Genomic DNA, 26,210 nt, shown 5'->3' on the forward strand with positions numbered 1-26,210 from the left:
AATGCAAACACTAAAAACAAAGATCAAAGAAATTTAGGGTTTTGCAATTCTTTGTTTTAATAATTCCAACTCATTGCGGAGGACTTCTATTTTACATGACATTATCTCTTTAAATCACTATTACTCAGGGACACTGAATTTGCTACATTATTTAGTTGAAGGAAGTATTTATATACAGTTTTCCACCAACATGTTAATGTTGAATATAAAAATAGACTCCTTTTTTAAGTCTGCTTTACTTTACATTATATTGTTGCATCATATGCAGACAAGTTGCAACAAGACAATATGCCAAAATGTAAATTAAATATTTTGTCTCCAGACAACGTACTTGCTTTCTGTCAGTAACAAAAAAATAAAATAAATAAATAAAGCTGGTGAACCAAAGTGGAGAGAATCCTAAGTTATCTGCAGTCTCCATGAGCCAGCAGTGCAAGAGCTCGCATACGTGTACAGTAGGTATGTACAAGATAGCTTTGCAAACGTTACTAGAATGGTTTGCAACTAGTGAAGATAATTTTGATTATTTCCACTCCAAAAAATTCCTATATCAGAGCCACATAGCTGAAGACAATCTAATCATAGGAAAAATAGTGATGGGAAAACAGTCTTCGCTAATATTATATAATCGACTAGATATACATATCTTGTCTAAAAGTGACTAAGCACCCTGCTTCTGAAAGACTCCAGTATTCTGAGAAAGGGAAGTAAATACTTTTAAAAATAATCTGACTTCCTTTCCCCCCACCATGGCCAGTATCACTGATTTATAAACAGAATTTCTGTCAGAAGTCTCAACTGCAGCACAGCAAAATACATTTGAAAAATTTAAAGGGAGCAATACATCTGTTGTTCCCACCTCAATGTCACTGGGCACAATACAGTAAAGAAAAATAAAATTCTCCTTCAAGACAATTTAAATCAATGACAAAAGAACAATGTAAAGCAGCCTCAAGGGTAAGCAGCAGTTCAGTGTTTAGTAATGGGTAATATAAAATTTAATCCTTGTTAGATGTATTTTGATTAGTTTTAATAAACGACTGATTTTCTTTTGGTTGTTTGTAATGACAACACATCATCTAAGGAGCTTTATTCTTTTTTCCCCTCTAGTCACACAGTATGGTAAATAGACTGTCTAGTTTTATGAATTAGCATTTAAAACTAGTGTAGGTTATGCAACAAGCATTCAAATTCTGTAGTATTTTTGATAGCAGTAAGTAAAGAGCCTTTTAATAACTTCAACATGTGCTTGAAAAAAAGTAGTTACATCAAAGCCGTTCAAATACTGAAGACAAAAACCAGTAAAAATCCAGTTTGGTATGAGACAATTTTAGTGCACCTAGTGCAGTGTAAACAGCCTTTCACATTCCCCTCAAGGGAAAATACTGTAAGACTATATCCGAAATGAATCAAGCATATTTAAAAAGATCACAAATTGGTCAAATGAATGTGTATTTTTGGCAGATTCACTTCAGATACTACTTGCTACAGTCTATAGAAATCTCTAATCTCACATCAGTGTTGCCTATAGTGCTTCAATATTTATTACATGTTATGATAAGTACCTGTGAAAGGGGACATTCCTTGGCCAATGAACTCTGGTTCATATCCTTCAGTAAGTCCTTGAGAGCATTTCTTACTGTTGTGTGAGACCACTGTTCAGGAGGCAAGTCTTCTAGTTTAGGGCAACTATTTGAGACATAGATTAGAAAAGGGATTATTACGAGATTGCATCCTGCTGCAGAACATTCCTTTAAGACAGACAGATTTCATTTTGTGCATCAAGCAGATGCATCTGGAGATTGCTCTCGGTCTCCTGATTGTTCCGATTAGTTAATTACTTTATACAACACATCTGCTGTATTGATGCATGAATTATACATCAGCTGCATGTGGCGACTATTTTTTCATGTTACTTCTACCTTCCTGCTCTGATGCGCTTGGTAAAACAATTTAAGGTGTAATGCTTTCTCACAACTGATCATGAAAAGCATTAACATATTAACCAACCATTTTTTGCATTTTTTGTTACTGTGAAATTTAAGAACCTAGACAGCAACAATAAGTGTGAGCAAATCATTCTTATACAAAATGCACACAGATGGTACTGTTCATGATATGCAAAAATATTTTTCTCTTAAGTAAACTTTATGTAAAATGCCTTCTTGTAATGCATCATTTAATTGACTAAAATGCAATATACTTTTAATGAGATATCCAGAGAAAAATCTATGTATCAGAGCTATACGCATGAAAGTTTTCTACAACCGCATGTTGTAACTTAAAAATTATAATAACCAAAAAGGAATGTAGATAAGCTTTTGAACTTTGAGCACACAGCACAGTGGAAATCAAATACAGGCTATATTACTAATCCTAACAGTGGACAAATAGCAGTCCATGTCCTAAGATTGGTATGTGTGACTCACCTGTGTAACTGGATTTTCAGTGTGACCACATGATACACATCTTGCAGCATGTCTGCTACTGTAGCATCAGGGGCATCTGTCACATAAGAGAGTGGAACTGGATTCCACTTCCCAACCTGGATTAGCCCTGTGCCAGATAGAGAAATTATATTATTTAATAAATGTATTTTATAAGGCTTTGAAAAATACCTGTGATTTTAAGCAGTGCCACTGTCCTTCATTCTATGCTCATTTATTTGAGGACAAGCACGAAAAACCTGCAAGTTAGCTGTCCATGCTATGAAATTATATAAATGCATTAAAGGATCAAAAATACCATCCAAATATATTTTGTCTTATTGAACTCTCAGAACTTAAGAAAATCAAACACATTATATGGTATATTATAATGCAAGATCTCAGTACTGAAAAATACTTCACAATCCACAGAACCCATCAGTAACAGAATAAAAGAAACAGAGCTAGATATTTAGTCATAAACGCAAGTTGACTCTCAACAGTCCATCTGCTCAAATATGCTTTACACTTCCTTGTGGATCCTCAGTGGAGCAGATTATTAAGGTCAATAAGCATACTAATGATTCAGTTGAAGTAATTTTTTGAAGATTATACTCTACCTCAACGTTCCATGAGCAAAGCATATGTTAACTAAATAAAAATACATGAAGCAAAAATTTAAAAGAAACACAACCTACAAGGAGTAAAACATCATAATTGTACTGCATTCCAGAAAAAGTTTCTACATTTTCCCCCATAAAACAAACAGTACAGTTTAGCAATCATATTTACCTTTTGCTTGGGCAGCAGAGCTATGAGAATATCCAAGTGATAGCAAAGCCATTTCAATCAGTTGGTTGAATAGCATGTCCTTCCTTACCAACACAAATTCTGCATGCTCCTCCTTACAGTCATACTCAATGGAATTTTCATAATGTTCCACTACACAAAACACTGGAAGCATAGTTCCTATTAAAAAAAGTAAAATATACAGTATTAACTGGTGTTATTGTAGGAATAAGGAAGAAATCTACCGCATTACATGGCTAAAAGCCCTATAAAGTTGCAGATGAATATCTAAGGGTACCCTCTCTTTGTGTAAAACATCACTCCCTCCCCCCCAAAAAAAGTTATTTAAAATAAATATTATTTCCATAAAAGGTATAAATGCAAATATATCCCTACTACTACTTCATCTGCTACAGAACAGAGAATTACGTGCCTGCAGAAATAAATAATAAGGCTGACAGGAGAGAAATAAGTTGGTTGTCTCTGTCCTGTCTGATTTGTTGTGAGTAGCATGCAGCGTGAGAACCTAAATACATACTGCAGATGTCTTCAGAGTAAGCCATTTTAATGGCATCTACATAATTTTGTTCATTAACGTTAAAACTTTCCTAAATTGTGCCAAAAATATCCATTTACCTTTGATTTAAAAATTTCACCTTTGTCTTTTGTTAAATCTCCATGCTAACAAACTATACAAGGAAACAAAGCACAACTTACTGCTAACTGATGCTGCATTCATTGTCTGGATCTAACCAGATCACTACTAAACTGCAATTCCAAGACTTGTATCTTTAAGAAACAGTAATAGTAATTTTAATCCAGTTTTAAATTTACCTGCCATTGACACATTTTTGGCATATGTAGTTTGCTACTTCACACCATATATTTCTAGTCTTACTGTAGATATGATTTGTATGTCCAAAAGTCATTTTCTTGGTTGTTACTAATTAAATATATATATATTATATATTTTTGTATTTGAAGACAAATGTTTCCCCACACCTTTTGCTTAATTCAGTGCAATCTACTAGATCATGACCAGAAGATTAACAGAGAGCCCAGCAACACTTACTGCTGGGAAGAAGCATTCTTCTGGAAGTCAGAATTGTGGATTTCTTTAAAATTGTATTTATTTTATACAAAATAGCAGGGCACTACAAAAAGACCTTGGAACTGCAGCCCCAATCCTGTCCTTAGTGAAGTCAATAGCAAAACTCCCACTGGCTTGAGACTTGCAGAATCAGGCTCCTTAATGACAGGAAGCAAAAGGGTTAAAAAGCAGATGCACAAGAATTGGCTTATGGCAGATTGCCAGAAGGGTATCATTTTTAGTATAAATGATGACAAGGGTTACTTTAACAGGGCACCCAGGATCTCCAATTAGTCCTGCAATGTTAATGTCTCTGTGAGCACTGCCCTCTAGACTCATAGGGTATGTCTACACTGCAATTAAACATTCACGGCTGGCTCATGTCAGCTGGCTTTCTAACCTGCAAAGGTGCAGAAAAGATACTATAGTTGAAAAAATAAATGTATTGCAGATATATGCTTTAAAACCCCTTTGTTCATTTGTACTCCTGCCTGTGACAAGAGATTATAATAAAGAGATACCCTTTAAGGATATTTTATTATATAGCTATAGATTATAAATAAATTACACACACACACCCCACATCTGCACTAAGCTGTTCACTAGAGAGTCAGTCTCTGGGAAACAAATCCCTTCAGGCTCATTTGGAAAAGCTCACAAACTCAGTCCGGTTTGCCCAATAGACACAGCATGAAAGACCAGACTAAATGCTTGCCAATATTTATGTAGTTGGGGGAGAAGGGGAGAGAGACAGAGTTGGGGAGGGGGAAAAAGGGATTCTGTTCTTGTTTTTAAAATCACAAATAAGACAAGACAGGAAGACCAGAGCAAAAACAGCATATGCAAACTGGCAATTTCTTCACTAGATTTAATTGAGCTATGGTTAGATTTCCAAAAACAAAAACAGTCCACACAAACTTTACTTGGGAGCGGGTTTTTCCCAGCTCTCTGAGTTCAAGTCTGACCTGACAGAAAGTTTCACTGTTAAATATCTGAAGGCAAAATCTACATCAAGCTTTATTTTCATGTGAAATACATAACTATTTCAAAAATTACAAAGGCAGGGAGTGAAATACTGCTTTTGGTTTCTTAATTTGTCCTCTTCCCCGGCCTCCAGTAGGCTACAAAAATTAGACTACTGCAACACAGACATTTTATTTTATGTACAAATGTCCCATAAGTTACAGGACTCCTAAAAACATACTACTTGAAACAAAACAGTAGGACCTCTTGACCAGATTTTGATGCAAGTTGTAGATATCAAAGGTGTATCCTGATAGTGACACACAGGTACCATCTGACTACAAAACAAGTCGCTAAACCTTCTAGCAACTGTCACTTGTGTCCTTTTGCTAATGTGAAAAACATTATGCAGAAGAGCACAATCTTAGCTGGCTGATCACTCTTGCTAGTATTTGGCAAGAAATTCAAGTGCAGCAACTTCATAACCTTCTAGTATTAAAGGGGAGAGCACTGGTCAGTATTCGGTGCTAAAAATACAACATGATTTAAACCTGAAGGCAGTGTTAGAGCTTTTGCTGAAGGTTTATGAGCCTGTGTAAACAGCACGTCTGCCATAAGGAGCAGTGAAATCTGTAGAATCCTTGTCTAAAACTGTCCTGGCATTAAAGTTTGCTGTGCAAATATCACACAATACCAGAGACAGCTGAAATCTCCTATTTAGGAATTTATGGAACTTATATGTTGTTTGCAGGCGTCAGAAAGTCCTTTTTATATAGCCTCAATGCTTCACAGTACAATATTAATGCACTCTGTTTGAAAAGCCATAATAAATTATATTTTTAATGCTCTTACCCTGGCTTTCTTAAGATGCATACATTCTTGGCAAACAATCAATAAATAGGGTAATCATGAGCAGAGGCCAAAGAATTTGCTGAAGTGCTGTTTTTCCATTTTTAATAGATAAAGATCTAACAATACAGACTGCTGTGTCTGTTCATTTCAGGATCAATATATTCTTTGTTTTCACCAAACCAAGGAAAAAATAAATGATTGTATGATAAATGTTATGCATCAGGCACAATGAAATCCCACTGCCTTCTAACTTAACGTGTTTAATGGTCTTGGCTGCATTTTACACTTTGCTTAGCAAATGCAAGAAAAATCTGAATTATAAACATATAGCAATTATACTGAGAAAAAGTAGAAGAAGTTGTTTTAAAACAAATGCCAAACACATACAGCATGTTTTGATTTAAATTAGCAAGTCTGTAGTATACAGTCAAAAAAGACATATTTTGATATACAAGATTAAATATATGATGGTGAATTCTGAAGTATTTTAATACAAACAAAAGCCACACACACCAATCAATGATTCTAAATGCGATTTTTCCTTGTGAGAATGTCTAATTACAGCAAACCAACTACTGCAAAATATGATGCCCAAGATGTTCATTGTCAATAATGAATTGTCAATCTTTACAGTTTATTTTCTTAAGTACATCATAAATGACTTTTCCAGTGTGTTACCTAAAGATTTAAACTCTCTTCTTTAAAGAACTTGCAAATGTTAATGAAACACTGTTGACTTTTCCAAGCTTGGACTATCACCAAGAGCAAAGGCAAGAATTAGGTTTTTAGGATTCTGTGCATCTTTTTATATATATTTCAGTGCTGCTTAGCAAAACAAACTCACCAGAGAGTGAGTTAATTACATTAACTGTCTTTCAGTGGAAGATTCTGGTCTAATGAGGACAACTAAACTTAAGACACTCTTTACCTTAACAAAAATAAGACTCCACCCTGGAAAGCAAGATGCTCCACCCAAACATGAAGTTTATATTTCACAAATGTGATTTACATCAGAACTGGAATAATTTTTTTTTAGAATTCAATACTGAAATATAAATGAAGTCTGCGAAAAGTATGTTTCCCCACCTAAATGGCAATGCATATATTAATATAATTAATATTTCTCCAATGCAGATTAAAAGTGTTACCTTTTCTAATATTTGTTTTCATCAGGTGTCCAGAGTGTTTTAAAGGCACTCCTTGCATTTTAGTTCCTGTACTTCCAAGTCTTCCTCTTCCTAATGGGCTCCCATTCTGTTCCAAGCGCGCAATTTTGGCTGGTGGACCCTTCGGATCGCTTACATTGTTAGACATTTCTGAATGGTCTTTCCCCTGAGTTGCCTCGTTCAAATGATCCATACTCAGTCCCGCCTCTAAAGATCACCTGCCATGATTTAAAAAATATATATATGTTGCACACGTGTGCGTATGTGTATGTAGACAGTTAACACACGTACAGAGATACATATGTACTGTAAGCTCGCAATTCAGAAGTAAATGAATATTTTAAAATAAGATAATATATTTATCCTCAGAAAAATGTTCCCATTCTCCAAAGATTGAATGATTTGGTGAAAAAATATTTAATGCCACCTACAGAAGACTAAAACATCTATGTGCAGCCTAGGTAGTCATATTCTTTCTTGAATTCTTAAGAATGAGAATGAAATAGGTGAAGGAGATTACTAAATTACATACTCCAATCTATCCATTGCTACAAGTCTCACAACTGTTTGTTGTAAATCATGAATGCTTTTATTAAAAACAAAATTAAAAAAAGAAAAAAATGAAACCAACACTATAAAAGTGCTTTCTCTCTGCTAGGAAATAAATGCAAGTACAACAATGAGGAGAAGACTGAAACTTTAGGTAACCATGCAACAGATTTATTAGCAACACGAAATATTGTGCATTTACATCTTTTTCCTAGAAATATGAACAACTTCAATTGCCTTGTAATTTTTGATCAGGTGGGGTTTTGTTTGTTTTTGCATTCTTCCAAGCTGTTTTACATTACGAATTATCGACTTTTGAAAAACTTAAAATATGTAGACGAATATTTTAAGATGTAATCCAGTTTTAATGTTGGGTCAAATCTTTTAAAAGTCAAAACAAACTGAAAGAAGGTGGGAACATCTCTCAAGTATCACAAGGGTCTCATGCTGAAAAATCACAATTCCTGTGGAACTTCAGAAACCCTCCAACACAAGTACCTGAAGTAAAAAAAAATGGAAGTAATTTCAACAATATCAAATTAAGAAAATGGGTATTTTAGCATGTTGTATTTCCTTTCTAAAAACTTGTTTCTTAAAACAAACTCATTCCAGATAAATGACTGGATCATTAAAATTCCTAGACTAAAACACTGAGTAAGTTTGTGATTTTAGTTATATGGACAGATACACACACACATCCCGAAACCTATTTTATCAACTATAAAAAAGTCAGTTACTGAAAATAGATACTTATCTGGTAGTGATTTTATTCTGGATTACTATCCTAGTTATATTAGGGTCTTCTACCTTTTTCTGACTGAGAAAGGTATGGTCACACTGTCAATTACATTATATATAGAATATAATCACAAAGAACAGGTGACTAGACATTCATTTTATGAACTAGTATTTACATTACTGAGTACAAACACTAATGCTAGGGGAATTATATTTAGAAAGACTTGCATGAATCTGATAATTGCTACTTTCTTTCAGTTGCCTAGTAATTCAACACATTTTGTACATTTTTCATTGCAAAGCTATTTAAGTCTGGATTTCTTGGGAGACACCATATATTCCAATGATAATTCTGTAAACAATTCTATCCTGTTTGAACACAGGCTGCTTTGTCCTACATAGCCAAGAAAAGAATCTGTGTTAATCTGGATGTTTACTAGCAACCTTAAGAATGCCGACTGAATAACTGTTAAATTTAGAAAATAATGGTTATTTATCCTTAAGCTGTAGAGTGACATGCTGAGAACTGAAGGTTTACCATTGATCATGGTCCCATCTGTTTTTGGTTATGAGTCTCATTAAATAATAAATGTGCCTATTTTAACCCCTTTTTTTTTAAATCAAGATTACTCTATCATTACATTAACTACAGTCTAACCAAAGATAGCAGACTCAAATCATTGACATCTATCAATGTATCCTTACAATGCTGCTTTATTATAAAACTATTCTGAAACTAGTCTTTCTTGAGAATAAGAGGATTCACTTAAAAAAAAAAAAAAGCCTTACACAAGAAAATCCATGTCACTTCTGGCAACTTAAAAAGTACACTACAACTCCAAGTTTCTTGCTACAAAAAGTATCCAGTCATCATGAACAGAATTGTATATCATATACAATGAATAAAAATGATAGATCAGAATTTAGTTAGTGTATTGACTGCTACCAAAACACCAAATAGGTCATTCTAATTTGGCCTTAGAATACCAACCCATAGGCATCCTTTAACCACTTAGTCATCTTGTAAAAAGCTTTACATTACAAAGCAAAATTACATGCACATAAAACACCTAATTTACTCATTTCAACTCCATGCCCAAGGCTAAAGTTCACTGAAACCTCAGTTTGGAATAGCGATGAGCAACAATCAGCATGGCCTGTCCAGAATGACAGCACTATGGAATAATTATTATCTCTACAGATGGCAGGCAGAGAGTTTATTCAGGTTTCATATTTAGACCTCTTTTACCCTAGCTACAAGTTTTCATCCTAGACATTATATAAGGTCACAATTTCAACATACAGTTTCAAAAAGATCACACATCAACTAATTTCCGAATGAATTCATCGTAATAGTCCCTATTCCTGAAATAAGGGGAATCTGTATTATTTTATTTCTTTAACTTCTCATGAATTAGCCCCCTCCCTTTTTCATCTGCCCTCCTTTTTCTCTCCCCAATAAAACCCCATAATCACATTTAAAACAGGCTCTGCTCTTATCCATTCCATATGGCTGTCAGAATCCAGGCCAAGCTTTCACTGTGACCTTTTAAAGAGACAAAGAAGCAAAGTACTATCTAGAAACAGAAACACTGCAGTTTTCTGAGTGAAATTAGCAAAACCGACCCGAAACTCACCACGTCAAAACTTGACAGCATATAAATAACAAAAACAAAGGAGGTTTCCTTTGCAGCCAGAGCTCTTGAAGAGGAAGAAGTTCAAGACTGATGTTTGCTAGGTCCTTAAAACAAAACAAACAAACAAAAAAAACACACACACACACACACACACACACACTACACCCCTCTCCCCCCTAAAAAGCCAGCAGTCTTGAATGCTACTTCCCCCGAAATTCTATTATTTTCCTTTTTATTTTTTTGGTTATTTTCCTCTATGCAGGGGAGGGGCAAAAACAAATGACAAGAAACAGAGTAGCCATGAGCAAAACGGCAATGGACAAAAATATTAAATCTCTTATAGGAAAGCAGTTTTCAAGGTTTGGAAAGGGAAGGAGGAAGTGAAGCTCAAAATTGAACAGATAAGTGTAATGCTAAAAATAAATTTAAAAAATGAAAGTAGTAGATTTAAATGGAGGGGATGACTTTAGTCTAGCTATTCTTTCAAAAATAATATCAATGCGGACAAGAGCAAGTGGGGGGCGGGAGGGAGGCGGGAGAGGAAGCTTTTCTATCCAGGGTGAAGAGTAGAAAGTCTACTTCTAGGCTGTCACTTACACTATTATTCTCCAACAAGCATACAGAAGAACAGCGCGCACACAAAAATCGATCTGCTCCTCTCCCCCAAAACCACTAACAGCCCCCAAACTTTCTGCATGAATCTGTAGTGGGGGTAGGGGGTAGTGTAGAGAAAACAGCAAGAAAAGGCACCAAAATGCCACTTTTAATTTTGCCTTCCCGGTAAGTTAAAAGAAAACGCACAACAAAATAGAGAGGATCTGTCTCTTCTCATTTACCCGGGGCTGTTCTGAGAGAGAGAGAGAGAGAGAGAGAGGAGGAAGGAAACGCACTCACAAGACACTACCACCACCACCACCAAAAGTAGAGAGATTTCACTCCCACCGAGTCCACCAAGAGGTATGTATGATTTCAAAATAAAAAATGAACAAAAGAGTGATAAAAAAACCCAAACAACTCCGCGGAGAGTTACTGCAAATGGCAAAGGAAAAATTGGAAAAACAAAAGGTTGCAAAGAATAAAAAAAATCCTGGATTTGATGCTTGTTTCCCCCTGGCTGGCTGGCTATTTATTTAGGCCGGTTTGGTGGCTGGATGTTACATGGATATGTTTGTGTGTGTGTGCGCGCGTGTGTGTCTGTCTCCCCGGACGGAGCTGCTTCGCTTTGCTCTCCCCCCTCCCACCCCCTCTGTGTTTCTGTCCCCATTAAATTATTAGTTGACTCATCACTCCTCCTCCTCCTCCTGCTGCTGCCGCCGCCGCCGTCCCCTGCTCAGAGCCTCCTCTCCTCCAGCGCTTTCTGCTGCTGCCGCCGCCGCGGCGGCGGCTTCTTCTTCCTCCTCCTCATTTTAATACAACAACCGAGGCCAGCCGGCTTTTTGCAGCCCAAGACTAGGAGGGAAGCAGCCTCCCTGCTGCTGCCGGGAGCCTTTCCCCGGCGGCCCCGGATCATCCGACGCGTCCTGGGAGAGAGAGAGAGAGAAAGTGGCAGAGGAGGAGGAGGCGGCAGCGGCGGCGGCGAAGAGGAGGGGGTGAGCGGAGGAGGGCAGCGAGCAGGGGTGGAAATGGGAACCGGAGCGAGAAACGGGATGGAGGGGGGTTGGAAACCAGAGACCCAAAGAGGTGAGTGGGGGAGAGAGTTGGATGCGGGAGAGGGGAGGGAAAGGGGTGCGATTTCCGGCCCAGGGCGCGCAGGAATTTGTAATCAGCTTGATTAGGGTGAGGCGGCTCTGCATTGATTACACACAATAGCCAAAATAAGAGGGGGCCGCGCGCGGCGCAGGCAGAGCGGAGCGGGCGCGCCTGCCTCCGAGCCCCCTTCTTTACGCTGCAGGCAGGCCGCGGCGCGGGGGGCCCAACCAGATGGGGGTCGGGGGGGCTGAACAATATCCAGGCAACCTGCCAAGATGTGCATAATAATCAACACCCCTCCCCCTCTGCTGCCCTGGTGCCAAGTAGCCAACACACGGCGAGGGATGGGACCCGGGGGGATTGCGCACTGGAACTACGGGGAGAGGGGACGGGATACTGCAGGTGACGCTGCTCCGGCTGCCAAGCCTGCCAGCCACAGGGGCACCCGCCAGTGAGCAGAGGCTTTCGCAAAGCAAAGTGCGTAGGAGCTGGAGATATGAGCAGACCAAGGGGCGGTAAAGAGGCAGCGTGGAGAGCTGCAGCCTGGAAAGCAGGTGCATGGTGCACACAAGGAGCAAGCAGATTACAAATCCGGATGGACAACAAGGAGTCCAGAGTGGGTGAACCCTTAGAGGCAGAAATAAAAAACAAAAAACCCTATTTCCTCGCTACCTCGAGTGAAAGAGCTTTTGTTCCTAACACGAGCCATGGAACAAATTGTAAATAATAATTAAAGTTACGGGCTATATAGTTATGGGTGCACTCAAGATACCAGGAGAGGAAATGGGAATGCTCTGTCTTTGACTTGTAATATTACTTCACTTTACTCAAGGTTTTCCCAACCCCTGGAAAAGTGAACAAGAAATATGCTCCTTCAAGAAGTAGTTGCGGTTGGACGCATACCACAGAAGAAACAGAACTCCCCTAACCATGCAAATGGAAAGAAAGATTCTCTCTTTTGTATTATGCCAGATGACAGAGATGGACAAGCACACTTTAAAAGACAACAGTACAGAGGCAGGAGGTGGGACTAAATAGAGTACCTATTCAAGTTGTAGTGGAACCATAGTCACTTGCATGATGATCTACTATAAAGTTTTACAGCAAAGATGATGGTGATGGACATATGTGTAACAAAATAAGAAACAGACGTAATTAAACAACCCCATATCACAGATATTATAAAATCACAATATATTGGAAATAGTATAATCCTGATCAAAAAGCAATGCAATACAGTCGTAGCAATCTACAGTTTATAAAATAAGGTCCAAAACCCACCCAGTGAAATGCAAAGAATAGCAAACTACTGAAACTGGTAAAGTATTCACAAAATAAATGGGTATATGTAAAGATAAATAGATATTTTTCCCATGATGCACTGGGGGAAAGACCATACTAACTAGATAGACTTGAAAGCAACAAGTTTGCACAAGCTGTGAGAGAACAGGAAAATTAAACTCATGTATTGATAAAGTGCACAAGTTTAGACATACTGTATATAAAATAAAAGCTATATTAGAAGCAGAAGAAAGTTTTAATTGATGCATGAAAATATGTACCCAATTGGAGAAACAGTACTTCAGGGTACAACTTGAAAAAAAAATTGTATTAAGGAGAGGCAGAGAAGCTGTAATAAACTTAGAAAAGTTATTTTTTAAAGTAGGCAACAGGGAGCTAATATTAATCATAACATACAAAATGCAAACTACCACAATATAATTTCTGAACAAAGAAAATACAAATCTATAAATGCTGTGAAGAGTAAAGGTATCACCACATATACATTACTATAACAAGCAGAGCATCAAAAGTAGGCAAAGAAACAAGCTGACATCTACTGAAATAAGCACAAGCAACATACAGGGCACACAGGAAAAGAAAATGGTAATAGGGTAAAATACATAAAATATCATATTCAGCAATGCACAAAATAGATTATAATCACAGAAGCAAAGACATGCAATGCTTGAAAATGAATATATAATATTCAAAGATGTGAAAGTGGAATACCTGTGAAACAAAGTTATACACATGGTGTTTCATAAGGTTATTAAAATTATTACTTGAAGAGTGAATACTGGACAAAAAGGAAAACAACAAGAATCATTCTTTACAAAAGAAAAAAGAGAAGGTGTCATCTACATTTTCTATAACAGATGATCAAGAGATAACTATCTTGCAGGTTTATTTAGAAACTGATCTTTTTCCACCAGACAGTTTGAATTTTATTTAGTCATTGAAAGATGGAATCTTTACCCCAAACATTCTAACACTTGAAAAATCTAATTTAAATAGTTGAACCTAAACTTTGTGGAAATAATGGAGAATGTCTACACTGGATCAGTTCTTACTTTTTCAGAATACCCTTTGTTTAAAAGATGAAAAAAGACTGACCACTGAAGTACACTAAAGAAATGAGGAAGATGCTGAAAAATGAGAATTTAAAGTCACAGCACATGTATCTGTTGCTTGCAATATGATCAAGAATAAGGAAAATGCAGAACTCAGGGGAAGAGAGGTGCAGTTTAATAAATAGCTATTAAAAATCCTTGGAACAAGGATTATGGCTATAACACCTTGTAAACTGATCACCAGATAAGATTTAAAAAAAAATTAAGACAAAATCTGTGTTTTAAAAAATGTATTTGCCTAAGTATTACAATACATATGTGAAAAAGAACTTAAAATGTACAAGTTAAAAAAATCCAGAAAATGATTAATCTTAAAGCATCAACAGTAAACTAAAAGATTGGGGAGATAAAAATCTGATAATATTTGAGCACAGAGGGCTAAATGATATTGTTATGGACACTAACCAAGCACTGACAAATACTTTGTTAATTATATGACCATGCATATACATACATCTTGGGCTTGAGATAAATGGTTATGAAAAATAATTGCTGTGAAATTGCATATATGTACATATACCCTTTGAAGTCCATACCACAATAAACTTCATTACTGTATATCACCTACCCCTGTTAACACACTCATTGCAGGCTCTGAACATTGACTAGTGTAAAACTTTGCTTAGAATGGAAAGCAAAAATTGAGACAATTATTCCTATATTTGCATATATGAATAATTATGCTTCTCATCAATAATAGCAAACTCAGCTGAAATTTTATTTCACTAGTTTATAATACTGATATCAGATTTTTGTAGCGAAAGGTAAAAAGCTAACATTTTGTAAAAATGTGTAATTGTAGACTGACTATTATGCCAATACATGCTCAAGTATATCAATTTTATAATATTACAATGTCCCACTGGAAGATGTTATTTTTATTTATTAAAAGAGATACATGGATAAAGAAACAGATAAAGACCCTGGAATATATGCAGTCAGTAGTTTAAATATCTGATAACTGCACTTTTCAAATTAGTTGCATATCAAGTGAAGCCAAATACTTATATTAAAGCTGCCTCATTATAGTAATCAGAAATAAATATTTTGAATTAGAATGTGTCTTCCCAAAACTGTATATGGACACAAAGAAAGTCTGTATTCAGTTTTTGAACTGTGGGATAAGGTGACTCTCAATAGATCAGTCAGTACCTGGGTTACAGAATGAATACCTTTAGGGTGGAGTGTTACCACAGTGCTTTCTAAGGACTCTATTCTGATCTCTCGTTCAAAGTAAGTTGGTATATCTCTGGACATTGTGGGTCAAAATCATGAACTTGGTAGGATGGTTGATGTATAAAGCAAACAGGACATGACCTGGAAGCATCACAAAACTGGCACTAGAGACTGCACATTTAGTTTCATCAGATTTTTGTCCAGATCTGGCTGTGGTTGGATTTTCCACATTTGCATTTCTGACAACTGTGAGGCTACTAGTCTGACTCAAGTAATGGCCTGTGTTGGAGGTGGTGCAGAGAGGTTGCACTGCAACAGGCATCTGTAGGGAAATTCTGGCTGGTTCCCAGAGTGTTCCCATCAGAATGGCAGCTCCTCTGTTTCAAGAGGTGAAGTGCACACTCTTCCATGCCTGGCCAGTTCTGCTGCTCAGTGTGGTAAGAGAGAATACTAAATCCTGGCTTTCAGGAAGCTAACATCCATGGTCACTAGAAGGAAGCAGTGGCTCTCCTCTTGCAGGCGCTTGTACTTAATGCTGGCAGAGGTAAAGGGAGCATGGAGTGGGAAGGTCCTTGCACTTCCTTCACACTGCCCCTTGTGCCCCTGTGCAGAGTTGGAAACAGTCAAGTCTATGGTGTTTAACTCATACCTACAACTGTGCATATTTATATCGTTATTTAACATGTGCCCAAGTCTGTCAGTTTAATGCAGTATTGACTTTCTAGTTCCTTCTCCACTAGATGTAACCCTGAATTGCGTATTAGAAATGAACAGTCATTGTCTGAAACTACAGTCCAAACAGTTTACCTAACCTGACTGCCACAAGCAGAAATTACATTTCATATGTGTGGCCAATATAGGGTGACCAGATAGCAAGTGTGAAAAACTGGGAGGGGGTGAGGGAGTAATAGGAGCCTATATAAGAAAAAGCCCCAAATATCAGATAGAGATAAAAATAGAGACATCTGGTCACCCTAGGGCAATATATATTGCAACATTTTGGAGTTAGAGTTGCAGCATTTGGTGACATCTCTCTCAATGAAGTGAAAAGTGTATACTAAGCTTGCATTTTGATCAAAATCTGTCCCAGTCTAGGCAGTGTGTCTGTCAAAATAAGAATGCTATGGATTTCATTTCACTGAGAAGCATATCACAAAACGCTGCTGTCCCGTCTCATTTTTATCTGTGTTCTTTCACATGTGATGGTCTGAAAGTTGCATAACATGAATATTTAACTTACTTTAGTCTGTATCCAACTGTAGTTAATTGCTTATTAATTGAAGTAAATTATCCTTACCATATCTGTTGGAGGTGAAAAACCTACATATGATGCACTCATTAGTTTATGGACTCAGAATCCCCTAGAAAATATCAGGTATCTACATGATGTCCCACAGTGCTGTATTTTACATTTGGATGTCTCAGTTAGCTTACAGTGTAGAAAAATCACATACAGGCAGACATCTCCCTATTAACTACATACCTAAGGAGGCTGGTGTTTATTCCTGCAAATGTTTTCTGAAATATATTTCAATCAAGAAATGTTCTTTTGATAAAATGGATAAGATTATGCAAATACAGTTTAGGGCTAAAACAGGCTACTTTTAGTCATACCACCACATCCCTTTCCATATATGCCTTATATAGATATTTTTCTGTTTTGATTGTGATAACTGTATGATTGGGGAAAACATATACTTTAGTTGATGTGACCTGGCTGGCCATTTAGGTTTGCCTCTAGCTGCCACAAGTCGCACTGGGGCAAATTACTGAGAGAAAATTATGGTATAAGTACAACAAAAGTAATAACATTTTTGACCATAATAAGTGTGGGGATTGAATGGCTAAAGAGATTGATAATGATAATATAGAGTCTTTCACCTTTAGGTTGCCAATGCAAATCCAAGTTGGTTGCAATGTTAATGGACAGGTGTCAGCATCACAAAAACTATCGCAACAATTAGTACTAATTGACAGTCTTGTTGGCAGTCTCAAGCAGAGAAATCTTGGACTGAATGGGCATGGAAACTAAACGCCTTAAAAGTGGTCCCACTAGGAGGAGATGAGGCTCTTTGTTGAAGCAGTGTGGGAAAGCTTACCTTGCTGCTGCCCAATCTATACCCATGGCACAGACAAACAGAGTTAATTCCCGAAGTCAGTATAGCTACTTTCACAAACACTAATATATATAAGAATGTTTTATGGCATTGAGTTTGCAAAGGGTGGACCACATTTTAAAAGACAGCCCCATAGATTATCTCTTCTCTCATTCACTATTGTACAGACCACCTTCCCACCAATTCACACTTATAACTTCCCTGTGGCAACTACAGTAATTGCTTTCATGGAAATTTGTAGTAAGAAATTATTTAATATATTCTTTTAATGCAATTTAGAAGCTGGAAGCAAAGAAGAAAGCCAGCATCATATGATCTGCCAGAGCTTCTACCTCGCAAGCAAGTGTTCCACAGGTCACCAGTAGCTTTCAGGTCACAGTTTGAAAGGCTCTGGTTTAAGGTAGCATTTTCAAAATACATCTGTGGGAAAGATACTTAATGTTGAGGGGTGCTCTCTGTTAAAACTCTGATTTTCCCAGACACTAGATAATCAGTAGGCAAGGGATGGGGTGCAGGGTTGGAATTGCAAACAGTTATGTCAAAGGACTTGGCTAATCAGTAGTGTTATTTGAGGGACATGTTCAAGCGGCACCTGTATTCATTTTTGGAGCTTGTTGGGATGCTGAAAACTGAATATTATAGAAGAGCTTAATATCACAGATGTAAGCGACTAACACCAAACAAAAAAATTCTCAGATCTTTTTATTTACTAAAGTCAGAGTTAAATTGATATTTCCAAACTATTTTATAACACAGTTGAGTGTTGTTTTTCCAGACAAACTACTGAATTTCCTTCTTGATCTTAAGTAAACACAGAGCTAATAAAGAAAGAGGCTTCCAAAGCAACACAGAAGTTTAATCCAACACTTTTGAGTAAGAATGAGATTTTCACACAGTCCAAGCAAAGCTGCATATTACAATGCAAAACAGCCCCTGCCATTGCAGTTATCACTACACAAGGACCATTCAAGTGCTATTAGCAAGACTTTTGATGCTTGCTCTGATGAGTTCCGACAGCAGAAATTTGTTATGCATTAGCCTGCTTTATCAAGAAGACAAAACAATCATTCTTTTTTCAGCTCTTATAGTACTAATAATTCACTTCCTCAAAAATCTGATAATTCTTGTGGGCTGGACACAGGGAAGAGTTTAAGTCTAAGAAAATGGTTAGAACTGATTGATGACTTGAACTATGTCAAACTTTCATTATGAAACCCAAAACCACACGCAATCTCCTGGTTTCAAGTTTCGTTAACTCAAAACTCTGCCCAGGTTCTGCCACTTTTTCTAAGGTTCAAAAAACTTAAGTGAACCGGTGCACATAATTTTGACCCGAATGTGGACAGGGGTCAATATTGGGTTGGATCTAAAAACCATGCAAAATATGTGGTTCTGGTGCAAACAAAGTTAAAACTTGGTTGTTTGGGCTGAATTTGCTTTGAATTTTGGAGTTTGCTCCAATCCAGAGCTCAGAAGATCCCACAAAAACAAAATTAGAAGAATTTTTTTTTTTAAACAGAAAATGAAATGGTTTTACAAAGCTCCATTGGCAAACAATGACCACACACCATACCTAGCAATATGGAGGTGCTAAAATAAAGCATCTTCTGGCATATCCAGTGCCACTATAATACATGTCATTTGTAGAAGCACACAGGAACATAATACAAAAGCAATCGAGCAACGTAACACTAAAGCAAACAACCTCAAAATGTTACTTTCTGTCCCTGTAAACTTCCAGAACACACTGGAATATCTGACTTAGATGACTAAAAACCAGAAAGAATAATAACTGTAATAATGGAATCAGAATACTAGGTCAATAATCAAAGAAACAAGGTATTAGAACACTTTTAATGTTTTACCTCACCAATATAGTGCTACCTAGTTCCTATTAACAATTATAGCATAGCCTTTGTTAAGTAATTAATTCAGGTAATGAATACCTGATCTGAACAGAAATTCATCTGAGTTAGTAATTAGAGATGGGATCCCACCAAAAAAATGGGTAATTTTTAGGATCCTTGGTTAGAAGTCAGGTAATAGATGGGACAGTTTATATGTAGTTAAGGCCTCAGCACAAGAAAAGAAATGAATAAAACATATCCCCCTAAGTGTTGTACATTACAATACAGTAATATAATATTTTGGGGAAAATGAGTTTATATTTTAGTTGATATCTTAGCAGTGTACCCCACATATTTCTTCAAAGAACTGTAGTGTGCGCATGAACTTTCACCATTGTTATAAAATTAATATTCATATTATGATTTCTTCTCAGAGTGTCAATGTTCAATTCCTTCTGTAGTACACAGTGATATACAGCATTTGTTTTCTCTTCAGTTTTTTTAAAATCTTCCTTTATAATTTCCCCCGCTTATAAAGATAGGACCTTCATGAGGAATTGTGAAATATGTTACTCAAGAAAAATACAGAGGGTACTTTTTGTGTTATCTTCCAATTCATTATAATTTTGTAGGTATATAGATGTGGAATTTCCCTGTGCCATACCTGAGGGATGTGCAGTTTCAAATCTGGGTGGAACCAGGTAAGGAAAGATGCTTTTTCATTTGGACATAACCTTTCAACCAATTTAAGATTGGTATAAACTACTGCTGTCACAGAGAAATAACTTCAGTACCAAGCTACTCCTGTTTTACAGAGCTATTTATTAGGATATTTGGGAGGAATATGACTTCTGTGTCGCTCAGTACATCACACAGTACAGAATATGGAATATTTGTTTCTGAAATACAGATCATCTTCATATACAAGCACACACCAATGTACTACCATCAGTAAATTGTGCTTTAAAACAGTCATCACTCAATACCAAAATTTAAGTTTCCTTTTATATAATTTTTTGTTAAAATAGCTTTTAGGGGAAAAGCACACAATATTTATCCATTCTTTCAATTACTACCATTTTGTTGCCACTGTCATAATGCAGCAAAGGGTTATGTCTTTTCTGCTTCATTTAGATGTGTGTAAATCTTTCCATGCACAAAAGGATTGTTATCTCCAGTCCATAGTGGACTTTTGAAAATAAGGAATAAAAAGAATCTGCTGTACTATCAAATGAGTGAAAGAAATTTAATTAAAACCTCTGAAGTGTATGCCTATTTAAGTATCATAACAATATGAGTGTGTTTGTATGTATATATAAACACACAAACATGGACAGATTCTGTCCTGTTGAACCTATGTCATCTTGCTGAAGGCCCTGGGTATAGCTGAAGGGAGAATTTGGCTCATTCAATTTAACGTATCGTTGACACACAATTTTAAGATTAAATGGCATTGTGTAATTTATTACTAGTTAAAATGCTAGTTTCATGACAGAATAATTTAACCCCAGAGTCAGTGCAGAAACCCCTGCAGTCAAACAAATTAAGAACAATAAGTTAAGAACAGGAAAAAATGAGTTTATGCTAAGAAAAAATACAAAGATGCAGTACGCTATGTTAGATGTTTAACTATACATAAGAGACAGGTGTCACAAAAAACAAACAAACAAAATCATGAAGTCAAAGAGAAACTTTAACTCACCACTTTCCATCTGTTAAATCTGAATCTATGCATAATTGATTATCCATGACTGGTAAGTTCTTCTTTTCCTAGCCTAACATTCCACTAAAGTAAACAGTTTTTTAAAAACAGTAAGGACAGAATAAACAAATTTTTAAATGAAAAATTATGTATCAGTTAATAATATAGCTGACCTGTGTTTGAGAATTTTAATCATGTGAATATTAAATAGTAATAACCTATTCTGTTATTGTTATGGTATGGTTAAAAGCTTCTCCATGCTTAAGAGGAAAAAGTAGGAATATGTAATAGTGTATGTGTGTGTGTGGGGGGGGAAAGATACAGAAAGATGAGAAGCAGAGACATAAGGAAAATGTGTCAACAATAAACAAGAGGAAATGAGAAAGAAGGAAAAGATGAAGGTGGAAACTAATCTCTGTGTGTCATTATGACTGCCAGAGTACTGGCAAAGCAGCAGCATCCTTTTATTTCAATTTTAATCATTTCTGAATTTTAATACCCTGCTCCTTTTGTAATTCTCCTGGCATTCCCCATATGCATCCATCCCAGCCAAAACACCAGTGTAAATTAAATGGCACACAACCACACTACTGATGCAGCTTTCCCAAAAGAACCAATCAGGTGACCAAAAGCAGAAAAGGTAGGTCTACCTTGTGTTCCTGTGGATGGCTAGCCAATTAACTAACTTAATGTTCCCCACTTTCTTTAATTTTGAAAAGAAGGGCAGTGGTTAAGTAACCTAGTAATACAGAATCATTAAATAAATAAATAAATAAATAAATAAAATAAAGCAAGCCAGTAGTAATACAATAATCAGTGACCATCAGGGCCTGGAAAAATGAGTTTGCTCTCACTGGCACTAAGGAGCATCACATGATTATTTAATTACAGCTCTAATTTTTGTCTCGTGGATGGCAACATATCAACAATTAATAGGGCAAATAGAGGAGACTGCATTTTTAAAGAGACAGAATCTATAAAATACTGCTTGGAAATACAGTATGTCAAACAGTAAAATGCTGCTTGAGGAATATCTTTCTTTGTGTCACACAAATAGCTGTTTAACTATACAACAAATATATTAAAAATATCAACTCTGAAGGTATAACTTTATTAGATGGTATCTGAAAGCATTTTTCAGAATAGTCAAAAATAATGACCCTGTTTCTCACAGGATAAATCACCCAAATACAGCATTTAATGGAATCACAAGTCCAGTAAATGAAAATGTTGTTATAAAATGAACACATCCATTATTTTAAAAAGTACTACAGTATTCTGCACTAATTATAGACAGGATTATAGTCTTCAGTAAGACAAATATTACATCTGCAGTGGGACAGAATGACTTCATAGGAGATTTTCTTACAGAAAGTACTGAATTAGGTTCAGTAGCAATACTGCTGTGGTTGGGTCTATTCATGAAAAATGCTGTAGCGTTGTTCTTGTTTTTAATCATAGAAAACATACCTGTGATCTAAGCACTCACTTTTGCCCTCAGTTACACATGTGCAGTTCCCATTATGTCTGATCCTGTAAGTAATCTCAGTGCAAAACCACCATTTGCAACTATGCTGAGTTCTGCATATGGAACACTTACATTAGTGGGATCACTGTAATCAGTGTGACCTGGACATACATTGGAGGGGAAAAACTGGCACTAGGTAAATATATTATTTTGCTTATGACGATGGTCATTTTCTAGAGCTTCTGGTAGTCCAAATCACTGGTCATAAATGTTTATTATATAGAATGTATTTCAGATAATAATAGTATTTAAGAGCTAGTGCTAGAAAAGAAGATTTTAAATGTCATGTCATATACGTTAAAAAAAAAAACACCCACCATACCACAATAGATTATTTTTATAGTCTGTCTACTCAATATGCAAAGATATTTTTTTAAAGTTTTAAAAAATTCCTGTAAGGATATTTGATTTGAATGGACAAAGACATATATGAATTGTTTCCATGTACAAGACTGGGAAAGAAAATAAAACTGGTAAACAACAATTTTTAAGTATTACTTAAATAAAAAAGTGTTCATTAAAAAAATACCCTTTAAAATAAATGATCTGACAGAAGAATTTGTGAAGTTGAGTTGTTTTGACTGAAGTCATGAAAATTCTGGATTGAAGATCTGAATCTATAATTTTAAAAAGAAGGTTGGCAAGCAAGAGCCAGCATGTAAGAGTATATATCATTCTCTAAGTGATAGTTAATATACAGATAACATGTCTCACAAAGACTGTAATTAAATGTCTAGTGCACTAGTAATGCTAATAAACATACAGTCTTTATATTACAATGAATCCTTAGGAAACTAAAACTGTCATTTTAAAAAACTCAAGATATTTTTATTTGTTCTTGGGACCTTTAATACCAATCAAGAAAACTCACCTATGAACAAAAACATGCATGGTTAAAATAAACTTGCCACTATTGTTCCCCACAGAAAAATCTATTTGTTTAAACTTTAAATTACAAACCTTTTAAACGCAGGTTGAAATTTCGTGTGTGTGTGTGTGTGTGTGTGTGTGTGTGTGTGTGTGTGTGTGTGTGTGTGTGTGTGTGTGTGTGTGTGTGTGTGTGTGTGTGTGTGTGTGTGTCCACTGCTACCACATGTGATAGTATATATATAGAATTTGAAATACTGAAATGTATTCTGTTCAAAACTTGTATTTTTCATTGCAAGTGGTTTCATTTATCTGCCCATCAAGAACAGACAAATTCAACATACACTACTTACTGATGGGCATATGAAAGATACTCTAAGTTGCAAGTAAAATCTTTCCGTTTGGGTCCTGAAACAACATCACTGCTTTGCACTTATACAGTATAGTGTTTTTCATCCAAACATATCAGAGTGCTATGCAAACAGAAAAAAAGTAATTAATTAAGTCTTACAACATCTGTCAGACAGGTAGGGAAAATAAGGCAGATAGGTAGTAAGAACCTTATTTGCAAAGATGCTGAGCACCTGCAGTTTCTAGTGATTTCAGCTGAAGTTGTGAGCGCTCAGTTCATGTGAAAATCAGGCCCTAATAGTGGCATTTTTAAAAGCACCTAAGTACCTAACTCCTCCCCTTGTCTAGGCACTGTAAGTGACTTGTCCAAGGACACACGTCAGTAGCAGAGATGCACATAGAACCCAGAAATCTTGACATCCATTCTGCTACTCTGTCTACCAGGAAAGGATTAAGGGGTAATCCTTAATATATGGTCCCCATAGTCAGATATATCCCCACTGCTGCAGTGACACAATACACAAATGATTGCTGGTGGTCAGCTACTTGTTGCCAAAGCAAGAGTCTGAGTGAGGCAGATGTACACTGGGTTTAAAGCCCTTCCCTGAACACCTCCGGTCATGTCAAAATATGAGCAAAGGGCAAAGTCCAACTCAGCTGGTGTATGGTACATACTGCTGTCTGTCTGAGAGGAACAATTTTTGTGGACCTAGGTCCACATAATCTTAATCAACTTATGCATTTCATGAAAGAATCATTGATGCAGATGAAGAGGGCTTATTTCATGAACCAGTGTTATCAACGCAGAGCTGCTGCAAAACAACTGAAAGGGTATAAATGGGCCAATATAAAAAATAAATGTTACACTATCAGATTTCACCGTGAATATTTATATGTCGACAGACACAATCTGTATCAGAATAACTGATCTCAGAAAAAGTACATTAAAACAGACAATAAAAGATAGTTGCCATACATTCTATAATACTAAACAATGTGTGTTAATACTTTGTTCACACCCTATACATTAGACCTGATAGTGACCTCCCACCAGTTATATACGAATGTAGTGCCATTACTTTCAACAGAGTTACTCTTGATTTTCATCAACAGGAATGAGAGGAGAATTAAGCCCACGAAGTTTAAAAAGATACATTTACTATTCAGAACAACACTTGAGAGGTATGTTATCATACTAGACTAATTTTAAGAGGAATCACTTGTATAACTGATCTGATTCATATGGGCCATAACCTACCCTTAATCTTTGTTCCAAACTTCATCTACTGTTACAGAGATCTGTACACTCTGATGGAGGGCTTATAGAACCACTAAAAAGTCAACATTTGCCAACCGGTAAACAGATATTACTGACATCCGATACGATAGGACAGTAACTGTTGGTAAACAGTATCAGAGGGGTAGCCGTGTTAGTCTGGATCTGTAAAAGCAGCAAAGAATCCTGTGGCACCTTATAGACTAACAGATGTTTTGAAGCATGAGCTTTCGTGGGTGAATACCCACTTCGTCGGATGCAAGTAAACACCTACTTTTTTTAAATGGCCAATACATAGACTTTTGTTGTAACAATTACAAACTGTGGTACATTGTTGGTTAGAATTAGAGTTGTTAGTAACATACATATGGAAGAGGACGTATATCTTTAATTTAATATTAAATGTAGTAAGTTTATAACTTGTTTTGAACAAAGGGGACCTCAGCGGCAAAGATTAGATGCAGAATACCCTGATAGTGAATTTAATGGCATTCTCCTCAAAGTGTAAGCTGTTTTTACTAATGTTATCTACAGGTTAGCAGTCAGGTAATGAAACAAAGTTTAAAAATAACGTAATGGAATTTTCTGAGGTAGGAAACAGACTTTTTAAGAAGTTGCAAAATTTAAGCAGAAGTACTACAAGTTCTTATTTAACAATCAAACTGGAATATAGGTTGTTTTGATATTTTAAATGATGTACAGCAACTTTGTAACAACTAAAGTTTAAAAATGCATTAGATTGCATAGTGAAAGAGTTGCAGAACATTTTTCATCATACACACATCTGTGCTCTCAGTTATTAATATAAAGCTTCTGCCCTTATTTGCAGTTGCCTGAATATACAATCTAAGTGGCTCGGTAGGCATATAGTCTTAAGGAATTCTGTTTTCACTGTTTGAAACCCAACTCAAGAATGCTAGGCAAAACTGAATACTGTTTCTTTAAAAGTGGCTTCTGCATGCCACAGAAACCAATATGGAATCATCTTTCTTTAAAGTTCCTTGTGGTGTGGAATGATAACAAAACTTTTCTT

General features: G+C 36.2%; 1 protein-coding gene and 1 long non-coding RNA gene across 7 annotated transcripts in view; one reads left to right on the forward strand and one right to left on the reverse strand.

The window, feature by feature from the left end:
* SATB1 (SATB homeobox 1) overlaps positions 1 to 26,210 on the reverse strand; it is a 115,449-nt gene that overhangs the window by 85,029 nt on the left and 4,210 nt on the right. For 2 of the 6 annotated variants that reach the window (XM_050938382.1, XM_050938379.1), the window contains exons 1-5: positions 10,211 to 11,476; positions 7,269 to 7,504; positions 3,219 to 3,395; positions 2,430 to 2,556; positions 1,566 to 1,689 (exon numbers count right to left, since the gene is read on the reverse strand). In XM_050938382.1, the coding sequence (XP_050794339.1) occupies positions 1,566 to 1,689; positions 2,430 to 2,556; positions 3,219 to 3,395; positions 7,269 to 7,479 (639 nt within the window). In that variant the 5' untranslated portion in view covers positions 7,480 to 7,504; positions 10,211 to 11,476. Of the gene's footprint in view, positions 1 to 1,565; positions 1,690 to 2,429; positions 2,557 to 3,218; positions 3,396 to 7,268; positions 8,334 to 10,210; positions 11,477 to 26,210 lie in introns of those variants that run through there. The other 4 variants (XM_050938384.1, XM_050938383.1, XM_050938381.1 and 1 more) reach the window with 3 other exon arrangements.
* LOC127044098 (uncharacterized) lies at positions 11,808 to 15,226 on the forward strand. Its single transcript, XR_007772397.1, has 2 exons — positions 11,808 to 11,890; positions 12,732 to 15,226. It is a non-coding gene; the product is annotated as an uncharacterized LOC127044098 (long non-coding RNA).

The sequence above is a fragment of the Gopherus flavomarginatus genome, chromosome 2 (assembly GCF_025201925.1).
Source record: "Gopherus flavomarginatus isolate rGopFla2 chromosome 2, rGopFla2.mat.asm, whole genome shotgun sequence".
In the NCBI taxonomy this organism is placed as follows: domain Eukaryota; kingdom Metazoa; phylum Chordata; order Testudines; family Testudinidae; genus Gopherus; species Gopherus flavomarginatus.